The sequence below is a fragment of the Oncorhynchus kisutch genome, linkage group LG15, assembly GCF_002021735.2.
Source record: "Oncorhynchus kisutch isolate 150728-3 linkage group LG15, Okis_V2, whole genome shotgun sequence".
NCBI classification, from domain to species: Eukaryota; Metazoa; Chordata; class Actinopteri; order Salmoniformes; family Salmonidae; genus Oncorhynchus; species Oncorhynchus kisutch.
In genome coordinates this window covers 16,862,280-16,877,452 of record NC_034188.2, presented here as the reverse complement: position 1 = coordinate 16,877,452, position 15,173 = coordinate 16,862,280, and the positions used below count along the sequence as shown (strand labels likewise).

Below are 15,173 nucleotides of genomic sequence, written 5' to 3'. Positions count from 1 at the left end.
TATACTGTATCGGCAGGATAGAACAGCGGCGTCTGGTAAGACAAGGGGCGGCGGACTATGTATTGTTGTAAATAACAGCTTGTGCACAATATCTAAGGAAGTCTCGAGGTTTCGCCTGAGGTAGAGTATCTCATGATAAGCTGTAGACCACACTATCTACCTAGAGTTTTCATCTGTATTTTTCATAGCTGTCTACATACAACCACAGACAGAGGCTGGCACTAAGACCGCACTCAATGAGCTGTGTTCCGCCATAAGCAAACAAGAAAACACTCATCCAGATGCGGTGCTCCTAGTGGCCGTGGACTTTACTGACAATACCATAGGCTACTGTACTGACATTACAATAGGCAATTGTACTGACGTTACCATAGGCTATTGTACTGACATTCCCATACTGACGTTACCATAGCCTACTGTACTGACGTTACTGTAGGCTACTGTACTGACGTTACCATACTGACATTACCATACTGACGTTACCATAGGCAACTGTACTGACGTTACCGTAGGCTACTGTACTGACATTCCCATACTGATGTTACCATACTGACGTTACCATAGGCTACTGTACTGATGTTACTGTAGGCTACTGTACTGACGTTACCATATTGACGTTACCATAGGCTACTGTACTGACGTTACCATAGGCTACTGTACTGATGTTACCGTAGGCTACTGTACTGATGTTACCGTAGGCTACTGTACTGATGTTACCATAGGCTACTGTACTGATGTTACTGTAGTCTACTGTACTGACGTTACCGTAGGCTACTGTACTGACGTTATCATACTGACGTTACCATAGTCTACTGTACTGATGTTACTGTAGGCTACTGTACTGATGTTACCATACTGACGTTACCATAGGCTACTGTACTGATGTTACTGTAGGCTACTGTACTGACGTTACCATACTGACGTTACCATAGGCTACTGTACTGACGTTACCATACTGACGTTACCATAGCCTACTGTACTGATGATACTGTAGGCTACTGTACTGACGTTACCATAGTCTACTGTACTGATGTTACTGAAGGCTACTGTACTGACGTTACCATACTGACGTTACCATAGTCTACTGTACTGATGTTACTGTAGGCTACTGTACTGACGTTACCATACTGACGTTACCATAGTCTACTGTACTGATGTTACTGTAGGCTACTGTACTGACGTTTCCATACTGATGTTACTGTAGGCTACTGTACTGACGTTACCATACTGACGTTACCATAGGCTATTGTACTGATGTGACTGTAGGCTACTGTACTGACGTTACCATAGGCTACTGTACTGACATTACCGTAGGCTACTGTACTGACGTTACCATACTGACGTTACCATAGCCTACTGTACTGATGTTACTGTAGGCTACTGTACTGACGTTACCATAGTCTACTGTACTGATGTTACTGTAGGCTACTGTACTGACGTTACCATACTGACGTTACCATAGTCTACTGTACTGATGTCACTGTAGACTACTGTACTGACGTTACCATAGTCTACTGTACTGATGTTAATGTAGGCTACTGTACTCACGTTACCATAGTCTACTGTACTGATGTTACTGTAGGCTACTGTACTGACGTTACCGTAGTCTACTGTACTGACGTTACCATAGTCTACTGTACTGATGTTACTGTAGGCTACTGTACTGACGTTACCATAGGCTACTGTACTGATGTTACTGTAGGCTACTGTACTGACGTTACCGTAGACTACTGTACTGACGTTACCATACTGATGTTACCATAGTCTACTGTACTGATGTTACTGTAGGCTACTGTACTGACGTTACCATAGGCTACTGTACTGACGTTACCATACTGACGTTACCATAGGCTACTGTACTGATGTTACTGTAGGCTACTGTACTGACGTTTCCATACTGATGTTACTGTAGGCTACTGTACTGATGTTACTGTAGGCTACTGTACTGACGTTACCATACTGACGTTACCATAGCCTACTGTACTGATGATACTGTAGGCTACTGTACTGACGTTACCATAGTCTACTGTACTGATGTTACTGTAGGCTACTGTACTGATGTTACCATAGTATACTGTATTGATGTTACTGTAGGCTACTGTACTGACGTTACCATACTGACGTTACCGTAGGCTACTGTACTGATGTTACCGTAGGCTACTGTACTGACGTTACCATACTGACGCTACCATAGCCTACTGTACTGATGATACTGTAGGCTACTGTACTGACGTTACCATAGTCTACTGTACTGATGTTACTGTAGGCTACTGTACTGACGTTACCATAGTCTACTGTACTGATGTTACTGTAGGCTACTGTACTGACGTTACCATAGTCTACTGTACTGATGTTACTGTAGGCTACTGTACTGACGTTACCATAGTCTACTTTACTGATGTTACTGTAGGCTACTGTACTGACGTTACCATACTGACGTTACCATAGTCTACTGTACTGTAGGCTACTGTACTGGCGTTACCATATTGACGTTACCATAGGCTACTGTACTGATGTTACCGTAGGCTACTGTACTGACGTTACCATACTGACGTTACCATAGGCTACTGTACTGATGTTACTGTAGGCTATTGTACTGACGTTACCATACTTACGTTACCATTGCCTACTGTACTGACGTTACTGTAGGCTACTGTACTGACGTTACCATACTGACATTACCATACTGACGTTACCATAGGCAACTGTACTGACGTTACCATAGGCTACTGTACTGACGTTACCATACTGACGTTACCATAGGCTACTGTACTGATGTTACTGTAGGCTACTGTACTGACGTTACCATACTGACGTTACCATAGTCTACTGTACTGATGTTACTGTAGGCTACTGTACTGACGTTATCATAGGCTACTGTACTGACGTTACCATACTGACGTTACCATAGGCTACTGTACTGATGTTACTGTAGGCTACTGTACTGACGTTACCATACTGACATTACCATACTGACGTTACCATAGGCAACTGTACTGACGTTACCGTAGGCTACTGTACTGACATTCCCATACTGATGTTACCATACTGACGTTACCATAGGCTACTGTACTGATGTTACTGTAGGCTACTGTACTGACGTTACCATATTGACGTTACCATAGGCTACTGTACTGACGTTACCATAGGCTACTGTACTGATGTTACCGTAGGCTACTGTACTGATGTTACCGTAGGCTACTGTACTGATGTTACCATAGGCTACTGTACTGATGTTACTGTAGTCTACTGTACTGACGTTACCGTAGGCTACTGTACTGACGTTATCATACTGACGTTACCATAGTCTACTGTACTGATGTTACTGTAGGCTACTGTACTGATGTTACCATACTGACGTTACCATAGGCTACTGTACTGATGTTACTGTAGGCTACTGTACTGACGTTACCATACTGACGTTACCATAGGCTACTGTACTGACGTTACCATACTGACGTTACCATAGCCTACTGTACTGATGATACTGTAGGCTACTGTACTGACGTTACCATAGTCTACTGTACTGATGTTACTGAAGGCTACTGTACTGACGTTACCATACTGACGTTACCATAGTCTACTGTACTGATGTTACTGTAGGCTACTGTACTGACGTTACCATACTGACGTTACCATAGTCTACTGTACTGATGTTACTGTAGGCTACTGTACTGACGTTTCCATACTGATGTTACTGTAGGCTACTGTACTGACGTTACCATACTGACGTTACCATAGGCTATTGTACTGATGTGACTGTAGGCTACTGTACTGACGTTACCATAGGCTACTGTACTGACATTACCGTAGGCTACTGTACTGACGTTACCATACTGACGTTACCATAGCCTACTGTACTGATGTTACTGTAGGCTACTGTACTGACGTTACCATAGTCTACTGTACTGATGTTACTGTAGGCTACTGTACTGACGTTACCATACTGACGTTACCATAGTCTACTGTACTGATGTCACTGTAGACTACTGTACTGACGTTACCATAGTCTACTGTACTGATGTTAATGTAGGCTACTGTACTCACGTTACCATAGTCTACTGTACTGATGTTACTGTAGGCTACTGTACTGACGTTACCGTAGTCTACTGTACTGACGTTACCATAGTCTACTGTACTGATGTTACTGTAGGCTACTGTACTGACGTTACCATAGGCTACTGTACTGATGTTACTGTAGGCTACTGTACTGACGTTACCGTAGACTACTGTACTGACGTTACCATACTGATGTTACCATAGTCTACTGTACTGATGTTACTGTAGGCTACTGTACTGACGTTACCATAGGCTACTGTACTGACGTTACCATACTGACGTTACCATAGGCTACTGTACTGATGTTACTGTAGGCTACTGTACTGACGTTTCCATACTGATGTTACTGTAGGCTACTGTACTGATGTTACTGTAGGCTACTGTACTGACGTTACCATACTGACGTTACCATAGCCTACTGTACTGATGATACTGTAGGCTACTGTACTGACGTTACCATAGTCTACTGTACTGATGTTACTGTAGGCTACTGTACTGATGTTACCATAGTATACTGTATTGATGTTACTGTAGGCTACTGTACTGACGTTACCATACTGACGTTACCGTAGGCTACTGTACTGATGTTACCGTAGGCTACTGTACTGACGTTACCATACTGACGCTACCATAGCCTACTGTACTGATGATACTGTAGGCTACTGTACTGACGTTACCATAGTCTACTGTACTGATGTTACTGTAGGCTACTGTACTGACGTTACCATAGTCTACTGTACTGATGTTACTGTAGGCTACTGTACTGACGTTACCATAGTCTACTGTACTGATGTTACTGTAGGCTACTGTACTGACGTTACCATAGTCTACTTTACTGATGTTACTGTAGGCTACTGTACTGACGTTACCATACTGACGTTACCATAGTCTACTGTACTGTAGGCTACTGTACTGGCGTTACCATATTGACGTTACCATAGGCTACTGTACTGATGTTACCGTAGGCTACTGTACTGACGTTACCATACTGACGTTACCATAGGCTACTGTACTGATGTTACTGTAGGCTATTGTACTGACGTTACCATACTTACGTTACCATTGCCTACTGTACTGACGTTACTGTAGGCTACTGTACTGACGTTACCATACTGACATTACCATACTGACGTTACCATAGGCAACTGTACTGACGTTACCATAGGCTACTGTACTGACGTTACCATACTGACGTTACCATAGGCTACTGTACTGATGTTACTGTAGGCTACTGTACTGACGTTACCATACTGACGTTACCATAGGCTATTGTACTGATGTGACTGTAGGCTACTGTACTGACGTTACCATAGGCTACTGTACTGACGTTACCGTAGGCTACTGTACTGACGTTACCATACTGACATTACCATAGCCTACTGTACTGATGATACTGTTGGCTACTGTACTGACGTTACCATAGTCTACTGTACTGATGTTACTGTAGGATACTGTACTGACGTTACCATACTGACGTTACCATAGTCTACTGTTCTGATGTTACTGTAGACTACTGTACTGACGTTACCATAGTCTACTGTACTGATGTTACTGTAGGCTACTGTACTGACGTTACCATACTGACGTTACCATAGTCTACTGTACTGATGTTGCTGTAGGCTACTGTACTCACGTTACCATAGTCTACTGTAATGATGATACTGTAGGCTACTGTACTGACGTTACCATAGTCTACTGTACTGATGTTACTGTAGGCTACTGTACTGACGTTACCGTAGTCTACTGTACTGACGTTACCGTAGTCTACTGTACTGATGTTACTGTAGGCTACTGTACTGACGTTACATAGGCTACTGTACTGATGTTACTGTAGGCTACTGTACTGACGTTACCGTAGACTACTGTACTGACGTTACCATACTGACGTTACCATAGTCTACTGTACTGATGTTACTGTAGGCTACTGTACTGACGTTATCATAGGCTACTGTACTGACGTTACCATACTGACGTTACCATAGGCTACTGTACTGATGTTACTGTAGGCTACTGTACTGACGTTACCATACTGACATTACCATACTGACGTTACCATAGGCAACTGTACTGACGTTACCGTAGGCTACTGTACTGACATTCCCATACTGATGTTACCATACTGACGTTACCATAGGCTACTGTACTGATGTTACTGTAGGCTACTGTACTGACGTTACCATATTGACGTTACCATAGGCTACTGTACTGACGTTACCATAGGCTACTGTACTGATGTTACCGTAGGCTACTGTACTGATGTTACCGTAGGCTACTGTACTGATGTTACCATAGGCTACTGTACTGATGTTACTGTAGTCTACTGTACTGACGTTACCGTAGGCTACTGTACTGACGTTATCATACTGACGTTACCATAGTCTACTGTACTGATGTTACTGTAGGCTACTGTACTGATGTTACCATACTGACGTTACCATAGGCTACTGTACTGATGTTACTGTAGGCTACTGTACTGACGTTACCATACTGACGTTACCATAGGCTACTGTACTGACGTTACCATACTGACGTTACCATAGCCTACTGTACTGATGATACTGTAGGCTACTGTACTGACGTTACCATAGTCTACTGTACTGATGTTACTGAAGGCTACTGTACTGACGTTACCATACTGACGTTACCATAGTCTACTGTACTGATGTTACTGTAGGCTACTGTACTGACGTTACCATACTGACGTTACCATAGTCTACTGTACTGATGTTACTGTAGGCTACTGTACTGACGTTTCCATACTGATGTTACTGTAGGCTACTGTACTGACGTTACCATACTGACGTTACCATAGGCTATTGTACTGATGTGACTGTAGGCTACTGTACTGACGTTACCATAGGCTACTGTACTGACATTACCGTAGGCTACTGTACTGACGTTACCATACTGACGTTACCATAGCCTACTGTACTGATGTTACTGTAGGCTACTGTACTGACGTTACCATAGTCTACTGTACTGATGTTACTGTAGGCTACTGTACTGACGTTACCATACTGACGTTACCATAGTCTACTGTACTGATGTCACTGTAGACTACTGTACTGACGTTACCATAGTCTACTGTACTGATGTTAATGTAGGCTACTGTACTCACGTTACCATAGTCTACTGTACTGATGTTACTGTAGGCTACTGTACTGACGTTACCGTAGTCTACTGTACTGACGTTACCATAGTCTACTGTACTGATGTTACTGTAGGCTACTGTACTGACGTTACCATAGGCTACTGTACTGATGTTACTGTAGGCTACTGTACTGACGTTACCGTAGACTACTGTACTGACGTTACCATACTGATGTTACCATAGTCTACTGTACTGATGTTACTGTAGGCTACTGTACTGACGTTACCATAGGCTACTGTACTGACGTTACCATACTGACGTTACCATAGGCTACTGTACTAACGTTCCCATACTGGCGTTACCATAGGCTACTGCACTACCGTTCCCATACTGGCGTTACCATAGGCTACTGTACTGACATTACCATAGGCTACTGTACTAACGTTCCCATACTGACGTTACCATAGGCTACTGTACTGACGTTACCATAGGCTACTGTACTAACGTTCCCATACTGACGTTACCAAAGGCTACTGTACTGACGTTACCATAGGCTACTGTACTAACGTTCCCATAGGCTACTGTACTAACGTTCCCATACTGACGTTACCATAGGCTACTGTACTGACGTTACCATAGGCTACTGTACTAACGTTCCCATACTGACGTTACCATAGGCTACTGTACTAACGTTCCCATACTGACGTTACCATAGGCTACTGTACTAACGTTCCCATACTGACGTTACCATAGGCTACTGTACTAACATTCCCATACTGACATTACCATAGGCTACTGTACTGACGTTACCATAGGCTACTGTACTACCGTTCCCATACTGCCGTTACCATGGGCTACTGTACTGACATTACCACAGGCTACTGTATTGACGTTACCATACTGACGTTACCATAGGCTACTGTACTGACATTACCATAGGCTACTGTACTAACGTTCCCATACTGCCGTTACCATGGGCTACTGTACTGACATTACCATAGGCTACTGTATTGACGTTACCATACTGACGTTACCATGGGCTGCTGTACTGATGTTACCATACTGACATTACCATAGTCTACTGTACTGATGTTACCATACTGACATTACCATTGTCTACTGTACTGACGTTACCAAACTGACGTTACCATAGACTACTGTACTGACGGTACCATACTGACATTACCATAGGCTACTGTACTGACATTACCATAGGCTACTGTACTGACAGTACCGTAGGCTACTGTACTGACGGTACCGTAGGCTACTGTACTGACATTACCATAGGCTACTGTACTGACAGTACCGTAGGCTACTGTACTGACGGTACCGTAGGCTACTGTACTGACGGTACCGTAGGCTACTGTACTGACGGTACCTTAGGCTACTGTACTGACGGTACCGTAGGCTACTGTATTGACAGTACCGTAGGATACTGTACTGATGGTACCTTAGGCTACTGTACTGATGGTACCGTAGGCTACAGTACTGACATTACCATACTGACGGTACCGTAGGCTACTGTACTGACATTACCATACTGACGGTACCGTAGGCTACTGTACTGACGGTACTGTAGGCTACTGTACTGATGGTACCGTAGACTACTGTACTGACGTTATGGTAGGCTGCTGTACTGGCGTTGCCGTAGGCTGCTGTACTGAAGTTACCCATAGGCTGCTGTACTGATGGTACTGTAGGCTACTGTGCTGACGTTGTAATTCTGTGGACCTAATTCTGATGATGCAGGTCATAACAAGATTCCCAGCACTTCAAGCCTCTTCCTCAACCCTTTCTTGCTCTCTCCCCAATTGTTTGTCCATCATGTATGTAAACAACTATCTTGCCTGCTCTATCCGCAGTGATTGGTGAAGTAATTTAATGAGCTTAATGTGAAAAAGTGTTGATTTCACATGTTAGGGAGATTACAGGGAGAATAGTGCGCTCACACAGTAAGTGTGGTCAGTCTCCCCCTGGCATCTGAGGAACCACCATGCAGTCTGGGGTCTGAGAGGAGGGAAGGAGAGTGGGAAAAACCCTACAATGATTTACTGGTACAGTACATACACCTTAGCCAACTACATTTAAACTCGGTTTTTCACAATTCCTGAAATTGAATCCTAGTAAAAATGCCCTGTTTTAGGTCAGTTAGGATCACCTCTTTATTTTAATAATGTGAAATGTTATAATAATAGTAGAGATAATGATTTATTTCAGCTTTTATTTCTTTCATCACATTCCCAGGGGGTCAGAAGTTTACATACACTCAATTAGTATTTTGTAGCATTTAAATAGCTTATCGTTGGTAAAAAAACTTCGGGTAGCCTTCCACAAGCTTCCCACAATAAGTTGGGTGAATTTTGTCCCATTCCTCCTGACAGAGCTGGTGTAACTGAGTCAGGTTTGTAGGCCTCCTTGCTCGCACACGCTTTTTCAGTTCTGCACCCAAATTTTCTATGGGATTGAGGTCAGGGCTTTGTGGTGGCCACTCCAATACCTTGACTTTGTTGTCCTTAAGCCATTTTGCCACAACTTTGGAAGGATGCTTGGGGTCATTGTCCATTTGGAAGACCCATTTGCGACCAAGCTTTAACTGATCTCTTGAGATGTTGCTTCAATATATCCACATAATTTTCCATCTTCATGATGCCATCTATTTTGTGAAGTGCAACAGTCCCTCCTGCAGCAAAGCACCCCCACAACATGATGCTGCCCCCCCCCTGTGCTTCACGGTTGGGATGGTGTTCTTCAGCTTGCAAGCCTCCCCCTTTTTCTTCACAACATAATGATGGTCATTATGGCCAAACAGTTCCATTTTTGTTTCATTAGCCCAGAGGACATTTCTCCAAAAAGTATGATCTTTGTCCCCATGTACAGTTACAAACCGTAGTCTGTTTTTTTATAGCTGTTTTGGAGCAGTGGCTTCTTCCTTGTGAGAGGCCTTTCAGGTTATGGTGATATATAGGACACGTTTTACTGTGGATTATAGACACTTTTGTACTTGTTTCCTTCAGCATCTTCACAAGGTCCTTTGCTGTTGTTCTGGGATTGATTTGCACTTTTCGCACCAAAGTACGTTCATCTCTAGGAGACAGAATGCATCTCCTTCCTGAGCGGTATGACGGCTGCGTGGTTCCATGGTGTTTATTCTTTTTACAGATGAACGTGGTACCTTCAGTAGTTTGGAAATTGCTCCCAATGATGAACCAGACTCGTGGAGGTCTACAATTATTTTTCTGAGTTCTTGGCTGATTTCTTAGATTTTCCCATGATGTCAAGCAAAGAGGCAGTGAGTTTGAAGGTAGGCCTTGAAATACATCCACAGGTACACCTCCAATTGACTCAAATGATGTCAATTAGCCTATCAGAAGCTTGTAAAGCCATGACATAGTTTTCTGGAATATTTCAAGCTGTTTAAAGGCACAGTCAACTTAGTGTATGTAAACTTCTGATCCACTGGAATTGTGATACAGTGAATTATAAGTGAAATCATCTGTCTAAACAATTGTTGGAAAAATTACTTGTGTCATGGACAAAGTAGATGTCCTAACCGACATGCCAGAACTATAGTTTGTTAATTAACAAGAAACTTGTGGAGTGGTTGAAAAACGAGTTTTAATGACTCCAACCTAAGAGTATGTTAACTTCTGACTTCAACTCTACGTTCTCCATGTTTCCTACATTGTAGCAAGTTAGCATCTGATCTATATTCTACTGTAACCTGGACTGCGGTCCAAAATATTGCCTGTCTTATTGACAAATATAATTTTGCCATGTTTGCTTACTGCTTTGGCCGGGGAAGATGAAACACTAAATGGCTGCCAAGGGCAGTTCTCACATGAACAGGTCTCTCTTCTGTTGTCGTCCTCCCAACCATACATTCTAATGTTCATTGACCCATTACGCACACCAAATGGCACCAATATAATATATATATAGGGATTGGGGTGCCTTTTTGGATGCAACCCCACTCTGTTGGATCCAGAACAGACTGGAGACATTAAAGCTACCTTTGGCCCTTAAGACCCAGGGATGGTTTTCCCCAGAGGGTCAAGCATGTCTCTGTGTGCAGTAGTCAGAACACGTTAACCCCATTGGGCACAGTAGTACAACATGTTGTTATCATCATAGTCATATATGCCTGAATCTCTATCCATGGCTGAGTAGTAATAATAATATATTTATTTTAGTGTTTCTATTACAAATGGAATCTCAAAGTCGCATTAAAAAACATGGTTATTATTATACAGTACAGATTATATAAGGAGGGTACAGCATGTTAATATTATACTAGATCAGCTGTTATTCTACAGGTTATATGAGGAGGGTACAGCATGTTAATATTATACTAGATCAGCTGTTATTCTACAGATTCATAAGGAGGGTACAGCATGTTAATATTATACTAGATCAGCTGTTATTCTACAGATTATATGAGGAGGGTACAGCATGTTAATATTATACTAGATCAGCTGTTATTCTACAGATTATATAAGGAGGATACAGCATGCTAATATTATACTAGATCAGCTGTTATTCTACAGATTATATAAGGAGGGTACAGCATGTTAATATTATACTAGATCAGCTGTTATTCTACAGATTATATAAGGAGGGTACAGCATGTTAATATTATACTAGATCAGCTGTTATTCTACAGATTATATGAGGGTACAGCATGTTAATATTATACTAGATCAGCTGTTATTCTACAGGTTATATGAGGAGGGTACAGCATGTTAATATTATACTAGATCAGCTGTTATTCTACAGATTATATGAGGAGGGTACAGCATGTTAATATTATACTAGATCAGCTGTTATTCTACAGATTATATGAGGAGGGTACAGCATGTTAATATTATACTAGATCAGCTGTTATTCTACAGATTATATAAGGAGGATACAGCATGTTAATATTATACTAGATCAGCTGTTATTCTACAGATTATATGAGGGTACAGCATGCTAATATTATACTAGATCAGCTGTTATTCTACAGATTATATGAGGGTACAGCATGCTAATATTATACTAGATCAGCTGTTATTCTTCAGGTTATATGAGGAGGGTACAGCATGTTAATATTATACTAGATCAGATGTTATTCTACAGGTTATATGAGGAGGGTACAGCATGTTAATATTATACTAGATCAGCTGTTATTCTACAGATTATATGAGGAGGGTACAGCATGTTAATATTATACTAGATCAGCTGTTATTCTACAGATTATATGAGGAGGGTACAGCATGTTAATATTATACTAGATCAGCTGTTATTCTACAGATTATATAAGGAGGATACAGCATGTTAATATTATACTAGATCAGCTGTTATTCTACAGATTATATGAGGGTACAGCATGCTAATATTATACTAGATCAGCTGTTATTCTACAGATTATATGAGGGTACAGCATGCTAATATTATACTAGATCAGCTGTTATTCTTCAGGTTATATGAGGAGGGTACAGCATGTTAATATTATACTAGATCAGATGTTATTCTACAGGTTATATGAGGAGGGTACAGCATGCTAATATTATACTAGATCAGCTGTTATTCTACAGGTTACATGAGGAGGGTACAGCATGTTAATATTATACTAGATCAGCTGTTATTCTACAGGTTACATGAGGAGGGTACAGCATGTTAATATTATACTAGATCAGCTGTTATTCTACAGATTATATGAGGGTACAGCATGCTAATATTATACTAGATCAGCTGTTATTCTACAGATTATATGAGGGTACAGCAGGCTAATATTATACTAGATCAGCTGTTATTCTTCAGGTTATATGAGGAGGGTACAGCATGTTAATATTATACTAGATCAGCTGTTATTCTACAGGTTATATGAGGAGGGTACAGCATGCTAATATTATACTAGATCAACTGTTATTCTACAGGTTACATGAGGAGGGTACAGCATGTTGATATTATACTAGATCAGCTGTTATTCTACAGATTATATGAGGAGGGTACAGCATGTTAATATTATACTAGATCAGCTGTTATTCTACAGGTTACATGAGGAGGGTACAGCATGTTTCTACATGCTGATGAGCCCCATTGAGTACCCGACTGCATGTTTTATACAGGATATCAATTACAGCATGTGTGTGTATGTATAGATTAACTTTACTGCTATGGTCATGAGCACCAGGTAAATTAACAGTTTAAATCGAGGTTGACATGTTCTTCTGCAGTGCACACACATGTTGGCTTCTGGAGGTTGTCAACAGGTTGGTTGTGAAAGGTTGCACAGAGGTTGTACACTGGTTGTAAATATGTTGCAAGCAGTGCATAGACAGGTTGCAGACATGTACTTCAGACAGACTGTCCAGACACCACAGACCCGTTATCAGTTGACATACATGTACTGTAACAAGTACCATGTTGAAGGACACAGATTAAGGGATTCATCCTACCTTGTCTTTACTGTAGTTAATGACCCTCTTATTTGGGTAGCTCTCATGTTGCTTGGAAACGGCTTTGAAGTTACATTTTGACTGTATCAAAATGAAAAATAATCCTGTTAATGTGTGGATTATAGTAACAATTTTTGCTTTCCTCAACCCATCTCTCACTACCTTCAATATCCCACCACTACCTCTTCCCGACCTGTCCCTCCCTCTCCTCCCTGCCTCCAGCCTGGGTGGGGGCCCTGGCGATGGGCATGATCTTCTTCTGTTCCCCGGTGGTCTCCATGTTCACCGATCACTTCGGCTGCAGGAAGACAGCTGTGGGCGGGGCCACCGTGGCCTTCATCGGACTCCTCAGCACCGCCTTTGCAAAGTAACAGAAACTTCTGTTCTAGAGCCCTTCTAGAACCCTCCAAACATTCTAGAATCATTAGAACACTCCACACCGTTTATTACTATGACAACCCATCTACTCTAGAACTATTACAACCCATCTACTCTAGAGCCCTTCTAGAACCCTCCGCAATCTTTAGAACTGTCCTTGTATGTTTTGCCACTTCTTTTGCATCATTCACATCATTTACACGTCCTGCCCTCAGTGACTTGAGCATTACACATTCATGTTAGGGTGTCACAGGCTCTGTTCCAAAATTTACACTAACTTACTACTTATAAGGAAGTAAAGTATTGGATATACAGTGCATTCGGAAAGTATTCAGACCTCTTGACTTTTTCCACATTTTGTTACGTTACAGCCTTAATTCTAAAATGTATTAAATCAATTTTTTCCCCCTCATCAATCTATACACAATAGCACATAATGACAAAGCAAAAACAGGTTTTTAGAATGTATTACAAAATAAAAAACGATATCATATTTACATAAGTATTCAGACACAGTACTTTGTTGAAGCACCTTTGGCAGCAATTACAGCCTCAAGTCTTCTTGGGTATGACGCTACAAGCTTGGCACACCTGTATTTGGGGAGTTTCTCCCATTCTTCTGTGCAGATCTTTTCAAGCTCTGTCAGATTGGATGGGGAATGTTGCTGCACAGCTATTTTCAGGTCTCTCCAGAGATGTTTGATCGGGTTCAAGTCCGGGTTCTGGCTGGGCCACCCAAGGATATTCAGAGACTTGTCCCAATGCCACTCCTGCATTGACTTGGCTGTGTGCTTAGGGTCGTTGTCCTGTTGGAAGGTGAACCTTCGCACCAGTCCTGAGCGCTCTGGAGCAGGTTTTTATCAAGGATCTCTCTGTACTTTGCTCCGTTCATCTTTCCTGTGTTCCTGACTAGTCTCCCAGTCCCTGCTGCTGAAAAACATCCCCACAGCATGATGCTGCCACCACCATGCTTTGCCATAGGGATGGAGCCAGGTTTCCTCCAGATGTGATGCTTGGCATTCAGGACAAAGAGTTCAATCTTGGTTTCATCAGACCAGAGAATCTTGTTTCTCATGGTCTGAGAGTCATTTAGGTGCCTTTTGGCAAACTCCAAGCAGGCTGTCATGAGCCTTTTACAGAGGAGTGGCTTCAGTCTGGCCACTCTACCTTAAAGTCCTGATTGGTGGAGTGCTGCAGAAATGATTGTC

The 15,173-nt window shown here is 41.9% G+C and overlaps 1 protein-coding gene across 1 annotated transcript in view; it reads left to right on the top strand.

The window, feature by feature from the left end:
* Positions 1–15,173, top strand: part of LOC109880738 (monocarboxylate transporter 8) — a 32,933-nt gene that overhangs the window by 3,142 nt on the left and 14,618 nt on the right. The window contains exon 2 of the mRNA XM_031789733.1: positions 13,810–13,954. Within this exon, the coding sequence (XP_031645593.1) occupies positions 13,810–13,954 (145 nt within the window). The remainder of the gene's footprint in view (positions 1–13,809; positions 13,955–15,173) is intronic.